The sequence below is a fragment of the Tigriopus californicus genome, chromosome 5 (assembly GCF_007210705.1).
Source record: "Tigriopus californicus strain San Diego chromosome 5, Tcal_SD_v2.1, whole genome shotgun sequence".
Taxonomy (NCBI): domain Eukaryota; kingdom Metazoa; phylum Arthropoda; class Copepoda; order Harpacticoida; family Harpacticidae; genus Tigriopus; species Tigriopus californicus.
Window position 1 is genome coordinate 833,564 of NC_081444.1, and position 23,053 is coordinate 856,616.

Here is a 23,053-nt window from a genome sequence, read left to right on the forward strand (position 1 = left end):
GTGCGTCAACATAATAGCCGAGACGGATTACTGTCAATGGACGTAGTATCTCACGAAGCCAATGCACTTATTTCTAATGTTTATTCCTGACAAAGAATCGTTTGACCTTATTGTGACAGAAATCAAATTTACAGGGTGCGAGGCATGCGATGTTACACTTTCAAAAACTTTCTTTGAAGTTTGCCAACAAGAACAGTAAGAACGTCTGCAAAGAATACTTAAAGCATACTGTACATTTGAAAACCACCAAACCTATGACAGAATTTACTACTGATCGTAGAAGGTATGCAGCTATAGCACAAAAAGTAATGATAAAAAATGAGATTAGAATTTTTGAAACTGAAAATTATAAAACTTCCATGCTATTAATGCATGGAAATGCAAAAAGTGAGAAATTTGTTGTAACGTACTCAAGATAAAGGAAAATATTCTGCCCACAAACTCCTTGGCAACCTCATAGCTAGAGCAGTTCCTTGCCATAAGAGAGAGAGAGAGACCCCTGGTTCGAATCTCCTTCCGACCCTTCTACAAAAAGGAACTTTAAGACGCTAACCACTACCCCAGATGTTGGGGGTTAAAAAAAAGAAAGAACAAGTAACGAGTATTTTGTTTTATGGGGTCACTAACACTATTTAGAGATGCACTGGGAATACAGTTCCTTGATAGAGGAAAGGAACGAATTACTTGAAATGTCGATACTTGCAACTTCGTTATTACTGCCAAATCATTCGCTTTTCAAGCATATGTATACGTTCGTCGAAATAGGTGCCATGGGGGCTCTGGTTGTGTTCGACCTATCCAATGCCCAGTCTTTCGAGGCTGTGGCCAAATGGAAAGGCGACATCGACAAGAAATGCCTGTTGCCCGATGGGCGGAGAATCCCCACTATTTTGATCGGGAACAAGCGAGATGTGGCCCGTGACAAGTGTTTGCCTTGTGATCTGACCATTTCCGAATTCGCCACCGAGAAGGGATTCGTACCCAAATGGTACAAAACCAGCGCCAAAACGGGAGACGGTGAGCAAACGGTTTCGTCACATTTTTTAAAGTTTCAATTGTTCCAGAAGGATTTTGGGGTCGTCCTCCAAAATGATGGAAAAAAACTAAAATTCGTTAGCAGACCAAATATTGTATAAAATTGAATTGAAGTGAAACAAGACAAATCATAATCTTTTGGTTTAAAAATGCCGGAGGCGACAATCCTTATAATAGGAACCGATAACCTTTGCTAACGGTTAGCAAAACCCGTGAAAACCTAAACAAAAAAAGGGCCGTCAAAACAAAGTCCCCATTGACTAGATAAGACAACAGTTGTTTTTTAATATGAACGTCTGTCAATAATTATTGCGTGGCATAAACTGTGGCGAAAATTTGACCGCAAACCAGTTGAAGTTGTTCATTTGGTCATCATGTGTACTGATGGAAAGCATGTTCCGTTTTTCTATAATAATGTATTTTGTATACTTTTAACCTCTATGTCTTACAAACAATACGATTCTAGGTATCGAGGATGCGCTGAGGATTCTGGTCAAGTACATTATGGCTATGGACACGTGGAACCGTCCTCTTGCCGATCCTGATGAACAGGATGTATTTCAACCTCAGAAAACTATTCGATTAGAAGAAGACATGGTGGATGGTAATCCAACGGTCCCGTCGTCCTCGTCTGATCGGGATCAATCGACTAACGTCAAAGGCTGTGCTTGCTCTCTGTTATAGTTTAGAAAAATACACACTATTATATTCCAGAGATATGGATTTTTCACCCGGTTAGCTCAAAAGAAAGGTCACATTTATTGAGTGTGATTGGCATTAAATTTCATCTGTCCTTGATCTACATTGGATTATAGGAAAAGTAGAAGTAGCACAGTATTCAAAAGAACATATCTTTGATCAGAGACCTCAGAATGCCGAGACAAGGGCCCTCTCCACCAATTTAGAAATGAGATGGGCCGGTCACCGAACAAATGACGAGTTTCGAAACCTGGAGCAGGTCACTCTTTGGGCCCCAACAACTATGGAAAAGTGATGTCCAATATCTCTAGATGCATTCTTGTTCCAATGTTAGAAAGGAGGGTCTGATCAATTCACAAACAATGTCTATTGGTGTAGAAAAAGTTGCCAGTATTAAAGATGACTTGGGAAGGGAGGGGGGTGGGGCGTTGCAGAAAGTGGTTCTATGAATTCTATCTCTAAATATGTAAACATTGACTGGATGAATGGGACTCGAAAATTGGATAGGACTGGTTGGTGCCCCGGGTGGTACACAAATCTTCCTCGTGCCGTGTGATTTTGATAATACTACATGGAGCAAGCAAACACTTTCGAATGTTACAGTGCAGGTTGGGGAACGATTTGCTCCGAGGACGTTGACCAACCACCGGGATTCGACTGGAGGTCTATGAGGTCATTAGTAATGGCACCTTGGTTTGCCTGGTTGTTGGACTCACTCTTCATCCCCACCATACCCCCATGCTCATCCTTAGTAGTATCCTCCTCAATATCAAGATTAGCGCCACCGTTCCTATCCGGCGAGGTCGTTAACGAGGGATCTTTCGTCACAGGGCAAGGAATGTGGTAGTTGTCAGAGGCTCCTGAAATATGAACCCAAAGAAATGGGGTGACGGCCCTACTCTCAATAATACAGAGGTAGTTTTTTTTTACCTCGCCGCTCGTAAAAAAGTATGTAGGCCGAGGATTCATCCAATGGATTGTCGCCAGGTTGTTTATTCTCGGTCACGTTGAAATCATCAAAGTAGTTCCACTCCCTGTTCTTCAAGTGCTTACAAAAGGCAGTATAATGGCCTCCCCCCACAGACCCAAAGTGATTGACACAAGCGTAGAGGTCGTAGTGAGGTGGAGAGTCTGACTGAAGTGGACCTGACAAGTGCGGAGTGAGGTCCAGGTCGTTCACATTGAATTGGACGGCCTTTTCGAGTTTCACTGCGCCTTGCGTATGATTCATGAACACAAATCTACAGCAAAAAAAAAAAAGAGTCTCTATATATAATACTTGACTTGGTTGCGAGATCATCAGCACAAAAGCAGGCGGAATGTAGGATTTGAAATGCTCTGCAACCTCGTAAGGAAAACCCTTACGAATGAAACATTTTTTTCCCCCCTCGTTCAAGTTTTTTTTTCCTTACCGCTTTAGATAGATGATAAGGAAGTCAGGGAGGCGCCAAACTGAGAGCGTTTTGGTAGCGCATTGGTTCTTCTGACATATGGGGCAAAACCAGGGATTGTTCTCGTCCAACGTCTCACTCTCGGAAAACGCCTTGAGGCACTGTTCCAAGCTCAGATTGGATTGCATCCTCTCTCTTTGTAGTGACTTATCTTGAACAACTTGGTACAGAGTCGCCAAGATCTCGACGCTCACGTCTCGATAGGACACCGCAATGGTGTCATTGGATTGCAATATCACCTCCTCGTCGGAATCTCGACGAATCCGAATACAACCCCGACAATGGGTGGAGAAGATGCAGCGCCCGCAACTTTTGCCTGTCACATCCACAATCACTAAATCGAATTCGCCGGCCTGACCCTCGGGTATCGGCTTGACAATGGGAGCCATCCATTGATGGAGGTCACGTGCCTTCACTTGGTTGGAGGTGTGCAATTGGGAAGGCTGTCCAAACAACCGGACCCCACCTTCATTGTCCACTTGCCTCATCACAACGGGTAAGGTGAACATACGCAATTTGGGCTTGCTTTTGCCCAATTGATTGGGAGACACGAACTCCTGCTCGGGATCAACGTTCTCTCGACATCCAGGACACTTGATGTGGCCTTTGGGTACATCGGATTCGCCATCATGGTGCTCGACACTTCGCTCAATACACGGGTTGCAAAGAACAAAGTTGCAAACGTTATGTTGACGAACCTGGTCGGGCGGTAAATCGTCCATGCAGATGACACAACTCTGATATTCGGTGGAAGTGACCACTGGCTGCTCATCCTGGGTGGCCTTGTCGGCATCCGAGGTGGTGTCCATGCTGCTCGTGGAGGTGATGGCATCATCTTGGTCGTCCATCTGTTCATGGTCATTCTGCTCGTTCGAGTGGGTTTTCGGAAAGTCCTCGTGATTCAGCGGCTCAATCACGTAGATGTCTCGGTCCTCTTTGAGATGCCTTAAGGCACACCAATCCTCGAGGTTTCTCGAGATATGATGGCCCAGGACCTCGACCACGTTCAACTTTTGGCTCAGCGCGTTCAACATATCACACGATTTCGAATCCTTGTCGTCGCTGTCTATCAGATATTTGGCTACTTTCGACTTCAAGTGACCCACATCATCCGCCTGAGTCATGTCCAACAAAAGGGATCTATCCCCGGGATATCGAAGCCCGCCCTTGAAATGAACCTGAACCTGTCGTATGTGGGCATCGGGCAAGGGCACGGGCAGGTACATGAAAGGCTCAAAATTCACCGACACATACGAACACGACGAGCAGATGACGGTGTTTTTGAATTGCCCTTGGAAAGTGCGGGCCACCACGGTGTCGTTTACGGCCAGGTGCTTTTCCCAGAAGCGATCGGCTTCAATGGCCTCTTTTAATCGGCTCGGGTCCAGGGTTGGATGATGGCTCAATGGCAAAGCCGAGGCTCCACCCATATCGTCCCCCATATCACGGTCATCATCATCGTCGTCATCATCGTCAATATCTTCCAATTCATCCCCGTCCGAGCAAGACCGAGCCGGATTGTGAAGGTAGTGATGATGATCATGGTGCTGTTGCTGCCGCTGGCGTTCTAATTGAACGTTCTTCTCCTTTTCATTCGAATCCAAACGCATCCGCTTGATGGTCCCTTCCTGGACGAGATTGGGAGTAGTGACCGAGGAGGAAGAATCCAAAACCACAGACTGATTGGTTAGATTTGTGGCCTTGAACCGCTTGCCATGAATCTTTTTATCGAACGAGTGCGTTTCGGACAGATTCAAGTTTTCAATGGTCTCTTTGGGACGGAGCTTCTCGTGGTGACGAGAAAACTTCTCCGAATCGAAATTGATCTCATTGTTCATGTCTTCGTTGGTCTCGGCCAAGACGTTCACATTCAAGGTCTTGTTGTCCTTCTTCATGTAGTCGTCAATGGAAATCCCAGTGGGCAACTGGTTATTGGTCGTGGTCGTGGTCATTATCATGGTTTTGGTGGTGCCAGCCATACTTGCCATGGCTGAAAACGTGACACTGGGCCTCTTCAGACTGTCCGGAGCAACCAGATTGGAAGTGGGTTGCTGAAAGCCGTCCATGTTGTCGTCGATTTCTAAACTTTGGTCTTCATCCCCATCATCCAGATCCTCTTCGGCCGGGTGATCTCCTTGAGCAATTTCCACGGCCATTGGCTCTTCGGGAATGGTTTGGCTCGTTGTGGACGAAGAGGTCGACGAGGATGATGAGAACGATGAGGATGACGAGGAAGTGATTAAACCTAGGGTCCCAGGGGCCTTGTTCACCTTGAGCGAATGAGGAATGGGCATCTGCCGGATACTGGCACCCACTTTATCGTCTATAAAAAAAAAACCACATAAGAAGATTTGCTAGTCAGTGGCCCAACGAATTTAGTCACTATCAAAATGACACTTACCAATGGATGAGGAATGCGAGTCAAAACTCTTGGGCGATCCGGACTCTCGGGATTCATTACCGTCCAACTCGGACTCGAGAACCACCGGCGTACACGTGGATCGTTTGGCCTTGGTACCCCCGTGTCCGATGTCTCGATGTCGATGATAATGATGATGATGATGACTCGGATGGTGGTGGTGGTGATGATTATGATGATGATGGTGATGATGATGATGAGGGCGATCGACGGACCCGCTACTCCATTCCGTGTTTTCGGGCTTGTCCTGACTGTGAGACGTGTGCAGTTCCATGGAGGTGCCACATTCCGAGGCATGATTCAAGACCTGACAGGCCGCACGTGAGGCCCGGAGCTCCTCGTGGAGCGTGTCGAGCAAAAGGGCCAAGAATTCTTGACAGTCGTGCTGTTGAGTGCCTTTGAATTGCGGATGGATCTCGGCCAAGGCGTCCTTGAACACCTGGGGCTTGATCATCTGGAATTCCCCTTGCCACACTTGCTTGAGCAGATCCGAAAAGTCCGTGCTCAAACTTTTCGGACAGTCTTCCTTCTCTCTGACATTGTTCTGAGGGGTGAAGAATTCGGCGAAATATTCCACCACCGGGGCCGAGGCCAGCAGACACTGCAAGCCCGAATTCAAGAAGCATGTGTTGCCCACATTCCGCAGTCCCACTAAGCCGGGACGGGATGAGTCCGAGGGCACGTCTTCATTATTATCCCACAACGAGTCTTTTAGTTCATCGTGGGTGTGACTCTGAGGTAGGAAAGACGGGAAATAGGGCACGAAATCCGGGTCCACGGCCAAGCCCTCGCCCACCACGCCACCGGATGGATGCTCGTTGAGCGGGAATGACGGCTCCGGGATCATGGCATCCAAGTCCAGGTCCAGACTGGGATTGGACAGATCCAGGTCGTTGGAATCGGCTTGCGCTTCCACGGAAGACGGGCCCTCATAGGGGTCGTCCGGGTGGGCATCGAGTAGGGGCGCGGAACTCAGAAAGAAATCCCCGGGCGTGGGTCGACCACCCATTGACGGCACCTCGGGGGGCGGGTCGAGCGGGGCGGTGGTGGAATCCAGCTCAGGGTCCGGCGACAGACTAGGCGTGGTGACGGTATTCGAGGAGATGGTCAGATCTAGGGCGGCAAAATGGAACTCGGATGAAAGGGGCTTGGGATAGGATCTTATTAAGCACACACAGATGGGTAAACACTGTTCATGGATAAACTCGAATCCATACTTTCGATGGCGGTGGGCCATTTTCTTATTCTTTATAGACATTGATCAGACAGTCCGGTGGCATGAATGGACAGGCGGGCTCTTTCACCGTTTTTGGATTAAAAAAAAAAATTACACGGTTGACGAGTTTAAACCAGGCTGAGGGCTAAGCAGTAAAAATGATCTATCGAGATGAAAATCCGGGAAAATGAGGATAAACGTTATTCGCCACCCATCAGTGGGCGGTGCTCATTTTTAAATTGGCGGCCCAATGTTAGAAGGTTGAGATAGAGACTCTATGGGTTATTAATATCGTGTTAGGTCACATTGGGTTAGGTTCAGTTTAAAAATGTAGCACCGCCCACTAATCGCTGGCGAATAACGTTGACCGAAAATGAGCTTAATTTTTCAGTGCTAAGAAAGTCAGTCCCTGGGGCCCAGGGCTCAGGCCTGACACTCAAGGGGTCAACGAATGGGGTAGATCATGGCCCAGGGGTGGAAAGGCTCAATAGCCCCATTCGATCGAGGCCTGAGCTGATTTCGATTGGGGGTCATAGTGCTCTGGACGCGGGTCACACCCATAACCAGGGTCCATCTTGGGCTCAATGGCCCGAATGGTTTTCATCTCAGGCCTGGCCAGTCCCAAGGGAACCCAGGGCCCCATTCCAGGTCCGTCTGGCCCGTGGCATATCCGCCTAGTCTCAAAAAAGTTCGGGCCGCCAGTTCCACCCTATTCAGCCAGATGGGCCAACCTTACTTTGTTCGGCCGGGCCAGTGGATCGGCGCAAATCCGCCGTGGGCGGGTCCGGGGGGCCGTCGGAATGGCCGTCGGAATGGCCCGGGTTGGGCCAGGCGCCCAGCATCGAATCCACCGCCAGGGCCGGCCGAGCCGAGCCCGCTTCCGACTCGGTCGAGCTCATGCCAATGGGACCAGTGGGAGCGGGGTCAAACCCCGACCGGGGGCGGCAAGCTGGGCTCTGGCCAGAGTAGGTAGCCTGGCATAATCCACTGGCGCGTCCAACGGTCTCGGTTTCGGAGGTGGGGTGGGTGGGCGTCTAGACCTGAGGGGTGGGGTACGGGAAGCGGGCGGCTGGTCGGATAAGTCAGGTCCCACGGATGGTTACGCTCAGCTGATTGGGGTTAACTAGGTGAACTGGAGGAGCGACAGCCGAACTGTATGGAGCATCAGTCCAAAACTCACTCCTAAGGCAAGAACTCCATGGGGGTCCCTCTAGCAGGGCGACCGGGGCTGGGACGCCGATGAGGGTATGAATGGTCAAGGGCACGAATGAGGCCCATAAAACCCCTTGAACAGGACCACCCACAATAAACAGGTTATATTTCCATGGCCGGGAAGGGTGGGCGCTTTGAAACGGGGGAGGTTTGGCCATAAATGGGGAATTAGTTTGGGTAGTGGATCGTTTAAATGGGCCACCCTATAACATCAGCTGGCGAGGCCTGATTCTTGGGTAGGCCATGACCAGGCCCACTCGCACCGGCATTTGTTAGGGATAGGACGGGTGGTCGGATTGGGTTTGAGAGGGGGATGGCGTCAGCTGGTGGTTGGGCACTCGTTTTAACTCGAACAAAACACATTTTTTCTATTTTTGGGGGGGTTTGATTTTTCACGAGCTTTTCTAACCGCTGCAAGGAATGCAATCCCCAGTACTATTGAAATGAAAGGTTATACTTCGTCTTCTTATTACCTTGCAACCCTGTATATGATATTTGGTCTACCGACGAATTTGAGTTGGCAGACCGAGCTAGTCCTTGAATGTAGGGTTGATCTGGAATGCTATCTAAAAATTTGTCCAAGTCTGACTTGAAAGATGCCACCGGATCAACCAGGTCTACGTATTCCCTACAAATATTAGCAAGAAGAAAATTAAGCAATGGAGGTGCCCAAGACAGAAGAGAAGTGGGCTTCATTGTTCAAACTAGACTGGATGCTCGAGAGCTTGAAGATACTCTCAAAATGCACCTTAAGCCTCAACAGTCTCTACAATTGAACCTAAATCCTGGGTTGGGACAAAGCTCATGCATGCTTTTGAAGACGTACAGTATCAGATATCTTTTGTACTATTGTATAGTCGCGACTAGTTTTTATTGGCAGTCCGTTCTTCTAAGGAGCTGTAGTTCAATGCGTAAAATGTTTGATAGCCAAGGGATATCTGCAAAAACGTTCAGTTGTTAGAAGGGAGTCTGAAAAAACTTTTTTGACCAAAATCACGCACTGGACTAGGAAATTCAAACCAATTAAGTTCCCCAAACAGATTATAAAAAGGTGAAAAAAGTTTTTCAATTTGTTATCAAGTATTATGGTAGGTTTTAATCCAAAAATTGGTTGAACATTGTTTTTATGATCTTCTTGCTCTTTGGGCTCAGAAATATGGTCTTGCCTTAGCATCAACAAGAAATTCATCTTGTGTGTTTCTGTTTGATTTTGAATCTTGACGACTTCCACCTCAATTCAGTCTCATTCACTGGCAAGCTTCATTTTGTCTCATCCTTTTCCAATCAACGTTGCTTCTGAAATGAGAGAAGCTCATGGCAACTTGTTTGCTCTCTGAATTTTGTTCTTGGCAGACTGGATTTAGTCTTTTCTTCTTGTCAAATCTCATGGATCACTCTCCCATTTAGGAGCAACATGGGTATCTTTGATTCTGCTTTAAGCTAAAGCTTCAACAAATGCTCGTGATTAAAACTGACACCAACACACTAATATCTAGAAGTGATGAACAAATTTCTAAAGTTTGTGAAAATTTCATTCTACACACATGCTTAGTTACACATTGTGATGCTTTTTTTCAAGCGTAACCAAAGTTCTGGAGAATGTTTCAGCAAACCATAGTTGCACAGTCTCAATAAATTGCTGGGCACAAGTTGATGATTAGCGGAGCTGTAAAAGACGTTGTTATATTCATGTTTTATTCATGACTAGACCTAGGAAAATGGAATGAATATCTTAAACCAAGGTTTTTACCTTTTTCAGCCTAATATTGAACAAACTTTTACTTTTTTATTTACATTTATGCTGATTTTTTCTACCCTTTTCCCAGGTCCATACATGACATTGGGCACTCAGTGAGTCCACTTTACACATGGGTCTTTTGCCTATTTATCTTGATATGCGCTTTTTGGACGCCAAATGGCAGAAATGACCTGCCATGTTTGCCATCAGGAGGTCATACCACGGGACTTGTTGGGACTTTCATATTCATTGTGCAAACCATCGATGACATGTCATACATTTTGTGAGACTCATTTGGTCTGGGCGATTTGGTGCCAAACATGATTTGAAACCCGAAGCTTCAAGCCTGAGCCCGATTTGAGGCATGTTTGTGGCCATCTCGTTCTCCAAGTTCCCACAGCTGATCGAAAGCTCCGGCTAGCGCTCACCTCTAGGCCAGCCCACGGCCAGCCTCGCAGACCGGCCGGACAGTGGTGGCCTCACGGCTGGCACCCCGAGTTCAAGCAGTTCCAGTTCTTCCCACTGTCAGCGAGCGCTGGTGGATGGTGCCTCGAACGCTCACCCTGGATCGAATAACAAAGGAAACCCATCCACCCACCCACTCACTCTCAGCTTGGCACGTCTGGCCTGGCCCAGGCCGCACTAGTCCGGGAGGCGTGTTCATTGCCCGCTCGTCTGTCACGGCTCTCGTGGTTCACCGATTGAAGCGTAGCATGGTCTAGACCGTGGTCGGGTCCGAGCCCCTCGCCCGCTCTCCCCGCACGGTCCCAGGCCCGGGCTAGGCTAGCCGTCATGAAGGAGGATCTTATGGCTGAGGGTCCAGCCCCCCTGCCGGCGGTGGTGCCGCCCTTCCAGCTCAAAGAGGGCATGATGATGTTACCCAACTCGCCGCCTCACTTTGAGGACCCGCCGCCCCCGCCCGATACCCTGCCCTCGCCGTTTGTCAAAGCGCCCCGTCGGCGCCGTTGTCTGTCTTCGAGCTCGCTCTTTCGGGGCGTGAGTGGCGTGGGCGGATCGGCTTCGGTGCCCGTGTCGCCCCTGGCCTCCCCGCCGCGCCCGCTCAACCATGCGCCCCGGGGGCGAGAAGCCCGGCGAGCGCCCAGTGGCGTGGCCATTGCGCTCTCGCAGACCCTGGCTGAATTGTCATTGAGTCCGCCGCCCGGCAAAATCCGCCGGCGCAACGCGCTCACTCAAAGTGAACTCTTCGTTCAATCCCGTGAGATGCAAAGCTTACAAGACAAGTACCGCCTTCATTTCCTCCGGGGGCGGCGGAGTGATCCCATCTGGGATGGCCGGTTGCTCCAAAAGGAATTTGATAGCCTCAGTTTGGATGGTGAGAGTCGACGCAAGAAGGCTACCCCGCGTTCCCCGGAGCTCACGGCGTCGGTCAGCCGGACCAGCGCCTCTGCTAGTCAAATTCACCCTTCCGTGGGAGCGGCGCCACCGCCGAAGCTACCCGCCAGCCACACCCCGTCTCAGTCTTCCCGGCGACGCTGGATCAGTCGCCATACGCCGGGCGAGCGTATGTACATCTCACTCCACAAAGATCTGCGCGGCTTCCGACCCACCGGCCAGGTGCCGGCCTCTTTAGCTGATCGGTATAGCCCCGCCCAGCATCCCATTATGCTTTATCAGTCCCCCTCCTCTGTGGGCCGGAAACCATGAATTTTCAACCTTCCCTAGTTCTCGATAGGCGCATGGGTGAATGTAGATTCTACCTTTAGTAGTAGTGTTATAATAATCATGAAAACGTGTACGTACGAGTATGTTCCTGCTGGCTGATGAGCCATTTTTCGTTAAATAATAAATTGTAATAGGATTATCAACTGTCCCAGCCCTACCGTTCATTCACACATTAGCACACTTTGTTACAGTCAATGGCCATGCGATGGCCCACCATTTTGCCCCAGCTGTTGCGCTTGTCTACCTCTATAACCCGTGCCCAGTTCAAGAACGGCTGTCGCTTCCAAACGACCCAAGCACTGTCTTTGAATTACGAAGAGTTCAAAACCCAACCCAATGATAGGCCCATTATTCTGGCCCATGGCATGCTAGGTTCATCCGCCAATTGGACGTCCATTGCCAAAGCCATCCACCGGAAAACCGGTCGACACGTGGTCACGTTTGATGCTCGAAATCACGGTTCGAGTCCTCATACCCCAGACATGTCCTATTATGACATGGCGGCTGATCTCGCACACTTGGTCCAAAACCAGCTCTGTTGGGACAAGGCCACCTTTGTGGGTAAGACGGCAGGTCCTTTTTGAGATCCGAGCCTTCATGGCATTGGAGTTTGGTTCTTCTTTTAGGACATTCCATGGGCGGGCGAACTGTGATGCTAAGTGCACTTCAAAACCCGTCTTTGGTGGACCAACTCGTTGTTGTAGATATCTCGCCCGTGAATCAAACCTTTGATGTGAGCGCATATGCATCATGGTCTTGCCCTCACATGACCTACTCTTATACCCCCGAATTATATAATGATTTCCTGTTGATTGTAGGAATCTGATCCCACCGAGTGGAACATGTCCCACTTCTTTCACGCCATGTTGGCTGTGGAATTTCCTCAGGATGTTCCCATCTCCCAAGCGAGAAAAGAGGCGGATAAGCAGCTAGCCAAGCGAATCAAGGATTCTATGCTGAGGGCGTGGCTATTGATGAATGTAATGCAGGATGAGGAGACTAAGGAGATCCGATGGCGAATCAACGTCAATGGCATTTACGAGGCTTTTAAAGATCACATCGGTAGGACAGAAGCGCATGAAATGAAGCGCATGAAATGAAGCGCACATAACGGGTTTGATGTGTGTGTTTTATTTCAGCTCGATTCCCAGATTGTCATGGGAAAAAGTTCGAAGGCCCCACGCTGTTCATAGGGGGCAGTGAATCGGATTACATTTGCGTGTCTGACCATGAGGAGATCAAGGAGACTTTTCCCTCGGCACAATTCAAGTACATTCCCAAAGCTGGGCATTGGGTGCATTCCCAAAAGCCGGCCGAGTTCATTGAAGTACTACTCAATTTTACAGAGAACTCATGATGCCCGTTGATGAGCGATGAACAATATAGTGCTGTTAAGTTTTCCATGACGGTTGATGTTTGGCACTGATCATTATGACTCTGAAGGCCTTACCTTGACCGGGTTGGATTTTCAGACCGCTCAGAATGGAGTCCACTATGTGGGAGAGAGAGACAGTGTAAAAGAAGTTAAAATTTAAAAAGGCAGATTTATGCAGTTACCAGAGACGCAGTTTTTCCACTCGACATGTCCAAATGTTCCATCCTCTCCACAAGTGATGACGGTCTTTGGAACATGCCACCAATCATCCTCAAAAACATGGTCTGAAGGACAAGTGAATGCTGCTTGAAAACCTCGTGGCAATCGAAAGTCCCGCTCTGTCGAGAGAGAGAGAGTCGAACATTTTGCGTCAGAAAGATGGCAAAATTTTGGTAATGGTGTTATTCGCATAAAAAATCAGATTATTTGAAACTCGGACAATGCCGTCGAATAGGCATATCCTTGCACAAGTCTTAAAAGTGGACAAGTGCCGTTTTTCCATGAAGCGTCGTACCTTGTGAGTAAAAGCCCATATGTTGAATATCTATTGATCCTTCGACCACGACGTTGGTAAAAGTGGATTGGCTTAAACGGAGCACGTGGGGAAATGGAAGAAATTCCCAGTCCCCGTGGACTGTCATTTGAAAACCCAACGAATCGCAAGTCAATGAGATCAGAAAGAAATCATTGACATCAATTTGAGACTGATCGTCCACAGGATAACGCACCTGAAATTTTGGATCTCCCTTCATCCTAAAATGAAGCAAACATTCACCTTAAAACTGCCAGGCGGCTAAGCTCAGATTTCTAGATCCATCCAATTAGTTCCTTTTTGTTCACAATGTGCATTAGTTTCTTACGGATTGGCCCATTGTTCAATGCGTCTCTCATTCGGGAATATTTCCAAAGCTATGGCTACACCGGGTATTCCCATCCGAACTATTTCAAACGTCGCCAGTACAGACTGGTTCCGTGGGGATGCTGGAATTGTTCCGTGGAGCACAAATCGTTGGGGTCGGATAGTGGAACAGAAATCTGACGGAATCGGATGTTCCACTACATTGTGAAAGGTTGTATTTCCTTGCGATTTGTAACTCAATTCTGTTAAGGAATTAGCTTCAATTGAGGCTTGAACAGTGGATTTGGCAAAAGATCAATTTTACCATAGGCTTTGAACAGTTCTCGAATTTCCTCCCTGTCGTCCTTGAGTTCAAGAAGGGTTGACTTGGGTGGCATTGGGGCCCCGAGACAATGAGTAGCTGCAAATGACGGTCATTGTACTTCAATAGGAATGAACAGCCTAATTTTGTCCCGGCATATCTGCCATTTCCAGTGTTCAATTTTCACCATGTGCTGCATTTGTACCTATTCTTATATGGAATATTCAATAGTTACGACCAATACGAGCTGAGCACACTTCAGTTTATATTTGCTCCAAGTTAAAGGTCTTAGTCTCTTGGGTCGAATTTCGATATTCGTGGTTTAAAACCTATTTAAATCATTTAAATCTATATGTATGTACACTGTATACTTAGAAAATACTAAACGTTACTCTAATTTTACTGTTATCGGATCGAATGGAACACTTAGCAAAACTGATAGTCTGGAAACCCAATTATACTTTAAGTAAGTTCTAAACCATGTTCATGCCAAAAAAAAAAAACCTCCTTCAAATCTTCATATTTCAATTTGCTTTTCCTCTGTGAGAAAAAGAACGCAATTATAGCTCAGAGAGCTTTCAGTGTATCACCATGTTTTACCGATGCAACTATCGACGCGTTGAGGATGAAATCTTCCGTCCCAACCACACGTGTGGGTCATTTCATCATAAAGTTCTTTGCTATCATTTTGAGCCACAAATTTAGCCAAAGGACCGCAAGTCAATCTGTCACAATGAAAGTTAAACCATGAATACATGGAAGTATAATAACCAGACTATGGTCATGTTACTTTAATTCCGTTCCACTGGCTCCATTCCCTACGACTTCCCTCGTTCCTCCCTTGGGCGTTTCTGGCATCGAGTAGCATCTCCTTTCTGGAACAGTTTTTCTTCTTTTGAGTAAGCATTGAAAGAAAGCATTGTGGTCTTTGATTTCTTCAACTTGTTAACATTTCATCCTATAACCGTGAGCCAACGTACCTGAAACACAAGTGGGCCATGGTTGTGGGACAGCAAAAGATCCATCAGGTGCGCACGTCACTTCCATGAACGAAAGGGTTTGATTGGATCGAAAATACCGCGGTTTCATTTGTATGGAACCGTCCAACTGATTGGTGCTTATCTCGGGAGTGCATTCGTATTTAACCTTGCTCCCAAAGGCGATTGGTTTTCCGTCCCATAAAGGCTTCAAGTTGAACGAGGTATGAGGTTGTGGGGGATTTAAACAAGCCACCCCTTGAAAAGATCTGAGTCTTGTTACTCTGTTTTGCAGTCATGGTGCTCGTGAAATGGTTTGGTATTAGAAAAAGAGGACTAAAATGAAAAACTTCATTACAAACGCATTCGTCCTTGACGTAATTGGGCACCCACTCCTTGTTCCAGGCACACGTCACATTTTGGTATTGGTAATAACGCGGAAACTGCGAAATGTGAAGTTCACGGAACATTCGTCCAGGGCCACAGGAATACCTGAAAGCAATGAACTTTTCACTTGCTCCATGTTCAAAAAGGTGGGCTTTACCTTAGTTTTGTTCCATATTTGCCCATTACGGTTCCACTTGACGGAACCGTGGAATTGTCCAGATAAATTTGCCCATTGTTAGAGAGCCGCTTGGGAGGTGGACCGCAACTTACATCTACCAATGCAGGGCAAACATTTCGATCTAGACATCAAAAAGGCATTGAAATGCATTTCCATACCCGACAGACAACGTGGGAAGCTTGTGGGAACATTGTAAGTTCCTTGTGGGGAGCAACTGATTTCAAAACTGGTTTGGGATCGATTGTGTTCAAAGAAGGTTGATTCCTGACACTCATAAATAGCATGACCATTAATTGGGGTCATGACCTGCTTAGGATCTTGAAGATGAAGATTTCTTGTTGTTAAATCGGGCGGGTCCAAACAACGAGCAACTGTAAGGAGCTAAAGTGAGAGACAAAGTGGATGAGAGGAACCCTTAGAACTGACTGGAACAAACGAGATGTGGTGCATCAATATCCAACGACCAAGATCCGTTCCACAAGCATTGAGATCGAAGTTCCGAACCTGTTGCTGTGCCGGGACTGTTCAGGTTGCGAATATCCTCCTCTGGACGGTCACAACGGTATCTGTCACAATAAAACGATTGATATAAAGGGAACAGGAAAATATGAGTCCAAGGAGCAATTAGCGCCATTCTTATTTCATGCACTTATTCGAACATACAATAACAACTGGGCTCCATAACTGTCCTGACTCTATCCGACACCTTTGATCAACTTATCTTTTATACAGTTTTGTCACGGTAGAGCTTTTGCTAAGGACGTAGACAAAATTGTGGGAATGATAAACGGGCTTGGCTAAACATGTATCAAAAATGGGAAATATATATATATGTTCTCTGAGTTACAATGCCACGCTGTAAATATAACGCCTCAAACACATTTCCATATGAACTTCTAAGGTTTCTCACTTTGAGTTGTTGTCGTCGATCAAGATGGCAGAGATCCCGGTCACCGAAGACATTGGTGGGATGGAACAAAACGGTGTTTCCCTGCATTCGGGCCAATCCAATGGCTCTGAAATAACTCCATTATCTTCACAGGGAAGTTTAAGAGTGTCAGACACATTGCTGTTTCGGTAGAATGATTTTCCGATTGGACACTTCAAAGTAACGTGATTCCCGATGGGAACACTTGAAAGCGTTCCATTAACATGGAACAAACCAGATGAGTCAGGAGGATTTGGAATGTCTAAACATCTTGCATCTGAAACCAGTTTTCATGAGGCTTTTGCATTGCCACGTACTAATAAGAAACATGAATTACAAACGCATTCCAATTGGTCGGGGAACAGAGACAAAGTCTGAGTGTTCCACAAGCAATCTGCCTCCAAAAACTTGTGCCCCACTGGATCCCCCATTGTGTGAATGTCTTTGCTCAGATCTTGGCATGAATATCTAAAGCAAAAATGAGTTAGTGTACATTCGATTGTTTTTCATGGTTCACTAAAATATGAACGTTATTACCCCAAGCTTTCGCCATAACCGATATGTGTCAAATTGGTATCGTCTAATGCCACTAGAATATCGATCGTTCCATCAGGAATCTCGCAAAACACATCTAGATTTTGATTGAACTGAATTCAAGTTTTGATTACTTAGCATTGAATTAAAATTACTTGGAACACATTGAGGCCAATCAACAAAGTCTTGAGCGATGGTGTTGTGAGGTCCACAAGTCAGTTGATAGGTGGAATTCCCTAAATTATGCTTGAAAAAATTGAATCCGCCAACCTCACATTCGTAAAAGATTGGTTCGCCGATTTCAGGGGGAACAAACGGGTCTGATTTCCTCAAGACTAAGCCAGACTTTGGTGGAGGAGTTAATGGATCTCCGCATTGCTGCCATTCACAAGCATAGGATATGTCCTCAACATCCCAGAGCTGATTTTCTTGACAAGTTACCAAAATCTCGTCAATGAATTCCTGGGACTCGGAATCAAAAAATGCCTTGCCGATTGTACTGCATCTGTAGCTGTGAAGAGAAATCAACTTTGAAGTTTTGAATGATTCGTAATTTCAAACTTTGGTTACCTCAAAACACTCCCTCGTCTCATTATTACAGTGCCATTTTCGATGGGGTTCTCCAAGGTTCCATTGAGAATCGTTCTTGTCACCATTAAACCAACCGGCGGAGGTGAGTTCAAAGTACAATTGACCTCTTCATTGAGGATCGATTAGTCAATGAATTTGATGACAAAATGTGACTGACCTTACCTTGACATGAATTCAATCCAAGTGGAACGGACCAGTTCCCAGTTTCAGAGCAACGAATGGATCTGGTCCCGATATAATAATGACCTTGGATATTGCGTTGCCGCAGTTGTTCGGAAATGCTATCAGTAAACTCAAAACCATGTTGGCACGAAACCCACAACATTTGCCCCGTTGTGTTTTGAAGTAAAGTCTGGTTGCTAGTGGTATTGGGCCAACCTGGCAATTCGTCCAAACAATACCCTAAAACCATAGGCTTGTCTCAATTGTCAAATTTTGATTTTCTTTCTCAAAGCTCACCAATGCAAGTCGGAAGAAAACGGTTAGGATCATTGGCCTTTCCCATTGGGGGTTCTTCCCAAAAATCCCAAACTGCCATTCCCATGGTCGCGTTGAATCGACATTCATTGTCGAGGGTGTTGGTCCAGAGACCTTCAAAGGCATGACCAGGTGGACAGGTGTAGGTGATTTGAGTTCCGACGTTCGCCAAGGAGGTATTGCTCCACAACCGCGAGCCTCCAGGAGGTGCTGATCCTGGTTGATGGGAAAAACATCCAATGGCTAGAGGAAAGTTGAGATCCTTGGTGATGATGCTTTTTGGGTTTCCAGGGAGAGTGACTTACGATGACATTGTCTCAATTCAGAGAGATTATCAGTTGAATTTGGGTAGCAGATCACGTCTTGAGGACGATTGGTGAAGTCGTGAAGGGTAAAACCTAGAATGTGAAAGTAGTCACCCTATCTTTTTTGCGGACTTCCTTACCGCTACTGGGATTGGGATCCCCAGCACTTCAAGATATAAGTTTTACTGATTTTATATTCATATGACATTTGATGAACTGTCAACTCTAATTCGTCGGTGTATCTGTATAACCCTTGAATGTAGGGTTATTCAGGTATTTTGATCAAAAAGACTGTCTAAGTCTGACGCAAGAGATGCTACTGGTTCAACACCTACATATTCCCTCCGAACGGTGGGACACGGACTAAAATTCCAAAATATAGGAAGACTTTGTTCAAAAAGAGTTGCAAACTAGCAAAAAGGCTGAAGGGTACTTCGAATCCAGTAATTGTGGGTAGGTGGAAGTAGTTCAGGGTAAGATTAAGGCCTCCATCGAATATGACCAGTTACAAACTTAGAGTAAGGTGGTTCAGGAGGTCAGGTCGAATTCCCAGGCTTTTTTCTTTTATGCGAACCCTAAGAGAAAAATGAAACACTCTGTTGGCCTTTTGCAGTTGATGGGGAGGCCATTAACAATGTAGAGACTAAGGCTAACATGCTTGGAGATCAGTTCTCCAGTGTGTTTTCAACCCCACTGAGTTCAGAAGCAACAGCTCATTGCTCTGAAGATGAGTCTGTTGAGATTGACAAGGTTAGTCAAGTAGAGCGTTTAGATGATCTCGTAGTCACAGATCAAGATGCTTTAGAGGCCATCAGGGACTTGAGACTCCTGAGCTCTCCTGGTCCTGATGGTGTGACATCACAGTTTCTGATGAGATGCTCACTGGTTCTTGCTTCTGTTTTCTCGTACTTGATGCGTTGCATCTTGGACCAGGGCAAGTTTCCATCTTCACTAAAGTTAACACACGTTGTTCCAATTTTTAAAGTGGGAGATAAGTCGGTCCCCAGTAACTATAGGCCGATTTCTCTCACTTCAAATATTACGAAGGTGTTTGAGAAGATCATGAAGTCCAAACTTGTTGAATTTCTTGAAGTCAATGAAGTTCTTCGTCCTAGCCAGTACGGGTTACGAGCACATTTTACCCAACGTAAACCCAACTGATTGAGCATTTGCAGGTCATTGAGGGACTGGAAAGGCATGAGTCAGTTGATGTTGTCTATCTTGATTTTGCCAAGGCCTTTGATAAGGTTGATCATGGCCTTCTGTTGAATCATGACATTGGGATCCAAGGCAAGATTATCAATTGGATAAGAAGCTTCATTCATGATAGGAAGCAAATTGTTAAGGTTGAGGGATCCCTTAGTGACATACATGATGTCAAGTCAGGTGTTCCCCAGGGCTCCATCTCAGGGCCCTCTTGTTAATAATTTTCGTTGCCCTGCTTCAAAAGCTTAGTATTACTGCCAGTCTCTCTTCTTATGCTGACGATACAAAGTTAGTTTCTGGTAGGAATGGCCAAGATTCCACTGGCCTTGCAAAGGACCTAAATAGATTCTACTCTTGGGTTACTAAGAGCAATATGGCCCTTAACGGAATGAAATTACGCTCAATGACCTTCCGCTCAACTCCTTTGAATACTACACTCGTAGATAATGGAAGTACCGATATTGAGCAGGTCTCATCTATGAAAGATTTAGGTGTAGTCCTCCAAAATAATGGAAAGTTCGATGAGCATATCCAGCTGAAGGTGGGTAAGGCTTTTCAAATGTGTGGTTGGATATATCGCACGTTTAAGTCCAGAGATAGCATCACGATGCTAACTCTGTACAAGTCGATTGTTCAGCCGCATCTTGAATATGCTTCACCTATTTGGTTTCCAATGAGTTCAGCAGGTTTGCAAAAAGTCGAGCAAGTTCAAAGATGTTTCACTAGGAACATCCCAGGATTGAGAGAGCTCTCGTATTGGGAGAGACCAAAAAAGTTGGGATTGTACAGTGTTCAAAGAAGGTGCGAAAGGTATCTGATACTGTACGTTTTCAAAAGCATCCATGAGCTTTGTCCCAACCTGAGTTTTAGGGTCAATTCTAGTGAACATAGAGGCTTAATGTGCCTTTTAAAAGCCGCTTCAAGCCCTCGAGAATCCAGGCTAGTTCGAACAATGAAGTCCACATCTCTTCTTTCTCGGGCTCCTTCATTGTTTAATTTGCTTCCCTCTGATATTCGTAGGGAATACGTAGGCCTTATTGATCCGGTTGCATCTTTCAAGTCAGACTTGGACAAATTTTTAGATAGCATTCCAGAATCAGCCTACATTCAAGGACTAGCTCGGTCTGCCAACTCAAATTCGTCGGTAGACCAAATATCATATAAAGACTGAAAGGTAATAAATAGACGAATTATGACCTCTCATTTTAATAGTACTGGGGATTGCATTCCCTGTAGCAGTTAGAAAAGCCCGTGAAAAAACAACCCCCCCCCCCCCAAAAAAAAAGTCATGAGTAACTTTACAACCTGTCCTGAGTTCCCTAACCCAGATTTTGGGCCCATTGCGGCCAAGTTGATTCATTGGGTCAAATCTTTTGAACATATTAAATGCTAATTTTGTATAAGATGAATGGTCCCAGCGAAAAGCATTTTTCTCTTCTGTTGCAAGGTCACATCTCTCTATGTCCGGGAATCAATCAGCTTTGCTTAAGTGATCATTGGCTTCCCTCAACAGCACCTCCGTCAACGGGTTTCTGGTATTGCTTCTAGGCCATAATAAATTTCCATACGGTGAAGTTCGACAAAGGTAATTGCTCCAACAGTAATCTCTTCAAACATCGAACTTGTCACAAGTAAGTGCTAGACCCTTTGTAAACGTCGCCATGCGAAACTCCGCAACGTCGAATTCCACCTGGGGTTAATTTGTGAAACATGAGCTCTCCCGGAAATGAACTCCGCCGAAGGAAATGAATGTCAAACCATTAAACTAACACCTTTGTCGGACACTGGGTTTATTAGGGAGGAGACATGGCGAAATTGCTAGGGTAGTATGAGAGAGAACCCTGGTTCAATTCTTCTCCTCGACCTCAAACAGAGAACCATTCTGATACCGTACTATGACACTGCCTTTAGGCATTGGATGTTGTGATGATCGGCTTTGTTGGTCGACCTAAACAATCTCTAATCAATTGAAGCCATATACCTCAAAAGGTTTCAATTTCAAAGCAGAATAAATAGCCTAACGATCAAAGCCCAAGAAGGACGTTGGGAAACAAGTTTGAATTATTGGGGCATTTCATGGCGAGAAAGCATTTGTTTGACGGAGCTCATAAGTGGAGAGACCACTTTTTGAGGAGTTCCTTGCAACGAATTCAATGTTAAGGATATCATTCTTGGCGAAGTTCATTGCGGTGAGCCCTGCCTGAAGAAGTTTTTTGAGGAGAATGCTTTGTTGCAGTGAAATTCGTTATTGCTATGTTTGCTTTGGTGAATGCCTTCAAGCGGATTTCATTGCCAGGGTATGTAGTTATCATTGGCGGAAGGATCTTTGGTGCAGTTTGCTACTGGCGGAATTCACCCTTGGAGAAGCTCATTGTGGCTGTGATCTAGTGATGGAAGCCAATGTCGGCTGGAAACATGTGGGAACCAATGAGTTACTCTACTTTTGTTTAACAATAACAAAACTTATCAAGTTTTCGTGAAAATCCCTGATTCCATTTCCTGATTTCCGATTGAGGAGCACGTCTTTGACGTGACCAGTTGTACATAAGATAGAAAAGACGGTATACCAATAGGGCATTCAAAGGTGAATGCAGACCCTGGAATTGGCAGATGCCAAGTAGAGTTCTGTGCCGGAATTGCCGTTTGACCTCCAAATTCGTAGGCTGTTGATTGGATCCCAAGAGAATCGATAGAGTTGCAGTTTCGGTTCCAACTAGAATAGACGGGACGCAATTAAAAGAAAACCAAACACGATTCTGGCCACCCTTAAAAGCGAGCTAGAAATGTCTCAGCAGGTATCGTAGTAATGAATACCTCTTCTTCACATGGTATGTAAAGATCTTGTTGCTCCTGCCCACAATTGATTCCTCACATCGAAACGGGTAAGAAGTCTTGACTTTGAGATCCTCCAGTTTTAGTGCAAACATGATACTTTGGAAGTTAATGGCCAACTTTAAACAAAAGCTCTCCGAATCGTAAAAGTGTCTTGGTTGGCAAGTGGCCTGGTCCATTTCAAGACAATGGGAATAGACCCCATCTGCCATGAGCCAAATGGAGGCGCTGGAAAATGCCTCCGATGTATTTTGATACACGCTCGCGTTAATGACGTTCATGGTGTGTTTGAGGTAAGGCAATATTTGGGGATCAATCCCTTGTTCATCGATTTTTACTCCCATCTTATCCAAAATTGGGCTGGCAAATGAAGCACCAAAATCAAAAGGGGTGTTGAAGAAGTCCCAAGATTGATCGACAGTATATGTAGAAGTGTAGCCGGCTGCAATGTCCAACACTCGATCACGGTTGCATAAGTTTGGAGTCGAGACTGTTGCATTTGGATCAATGGGAGCTAGTAACGGATTGGTATCCAATAGAAATTGAATCAAGTCCTTGTTTTGATTGTGCTCTATCGATGTGTGGTGGTTGATTTCCTCACATAAGGATTTCCTTTTACAGACATCTGATGTTGAGGCCGACCCCAATGC

General features: G+C 46.0%; 5 protein-coding genes and 1 long non-coding RNA gene across 7 annotated transcripts in view; 2 read left to right on the plus strand and 4 right to left on the minus strand.

Moving 5' to 3' along the window:
* Positions 1–1,750, plus strand: part of LOC131881373 (ras-related protein Rab-38-like) — a gene marked incomplete in the record, with an annotated part of 3,943 nt that extends 2,193 nt beyond the window's left edge. The window contains 2 exon segments of the mRNA XM_059228218.1: positions 766–1,017; positions 1,502–1,750. Of these exon segments, the coding sequence (XP_059084201.1) occupies positions 766–1,017; positions 1,502–1,719 (470 nt within the window).
* Positions 1,751–1,770: 20 nt separating this feature from the next.
* Positions 1,771–7,938, minus strand: LOC131881367 (uncharacterized). Its single transcript, XM_059228210.1, has 5 exons — positions 7,557–7,938; positions 5,587–6,717; positions 3,147–5,508; positions 2,665–2,975; positions 1,771–2,594 (listed from the first exon to the last, which is right to left on the minus strand). The coding sequence occupies exons 1-5, from the start codon at positions 7,717–7,719 to the stop codon at positions 2,332–2,334; spliced, it is 4,230 nt and encodes a 1,409-aa protein (XP_059084193.1). The 5' UTR covers positions 7,720–7,938; the 3' UTR covers positions 1,771–2,331.
* Positions 7,939–11,645: 3,707 nt separating this feature from the next.
* Positions 11,646–12,854, plus strand: LOC131881372 (protein ABHD11-like). Of its 2 annotated transcripts, XM_059228217.1 has the most exons (5): positions 11,646–12,014; positions 12,080–12,186; positions 12,272–12,515; positions 12,593–12,722; positions 12,800–12,854. In XM_059228217.1, the coding sequence occupies exons 1-5, from the start codon at positions 11,648–11,650 to the stop codon at positions 12,828–12,830; spliced, it is 879 nt and encodes a 292-aa protein (XP_059084200.1). In that variant the 5' UTR covers positions 11,646–11,647; the 3' UTR covers positions 12,831–12,854. The 2 variants fall into 2 exon arrangements, with proteins under 2 accessions (XP_059084200.1, XP_059084199.1); XM_059228216.1 differs by having other exon boundaries at positions 12,593–12,854.
* On the minus strand, positions 12,812–15,619 carry LOC131881370 (uncharacterized). Its single transcript, XM_059228214.1, has 10 exons — positions 15,510–15,619; positions 15,324–15,457; positions 14,969–15,223; positions 14,779–14,863; positions 14,589–14,713; positions 13,992–14,087; positions 13,689–13,929; positions 13,343–13,581; positions 13,011–13,166; positions 12,812–12,945 (listed from the first exon to the last, which is right to left on the minus strand). Exons 1-10 carry the CDS (start codon positions 15,533–15,535, stop codon positions 12,845–12,847), a joined length of 1,458 nt encoding a protein of 485 aa, XP_059084197.1. The 5' UTR covers positions 15,536–15,619; the 3' UTR covers positions 12,812–12,844.
* Positions 15,620–16,251: 632 nt separating this feature from the next.
* Positions 16,252–17,675, minus strand: LOC131881371 (uncharacterized). Its single transcript, XM_059228215.1, has 5 exons — positions 17,563–17,675; positions 17,148–17,503; positions 16,996–17,089; positions 16,796–16,926; positions 16,252–16,735 (listed from the first exon to the last, which is right to left on the minus strand). The coding sequence occupies exons 1-5, from the start codon at positions 17,646–17,648 to the stop codon at positions 16,437–16,439; spliced, it is 966 nt and encodes a 321-aa protein (XP_059084198.1). The 5' UTR covers positions 17,649–17,675; the 3' UTR covers positions 16,252–16,436.
* Positions 17,676–17,757: 82 nt separating this feature from the next.
* On the minus strand, positions 17,758–18,552 carry LOC131881374 (uncharacterized). The gene is made up of 3 exons (XR_009373356.1): positions 18,366–18,552; positions 18,043–18,303; positions 17,758–17,985 (listed from the first exon to the last, which is right to left on the minus strand). It is a non-coding gene; the product is annotated as an uncharacterized LOC131881374 (long non-coding RNA).
* Between the last annotated feature and the right edge of the window lie 4,501 nt (positions 18,553–23,053).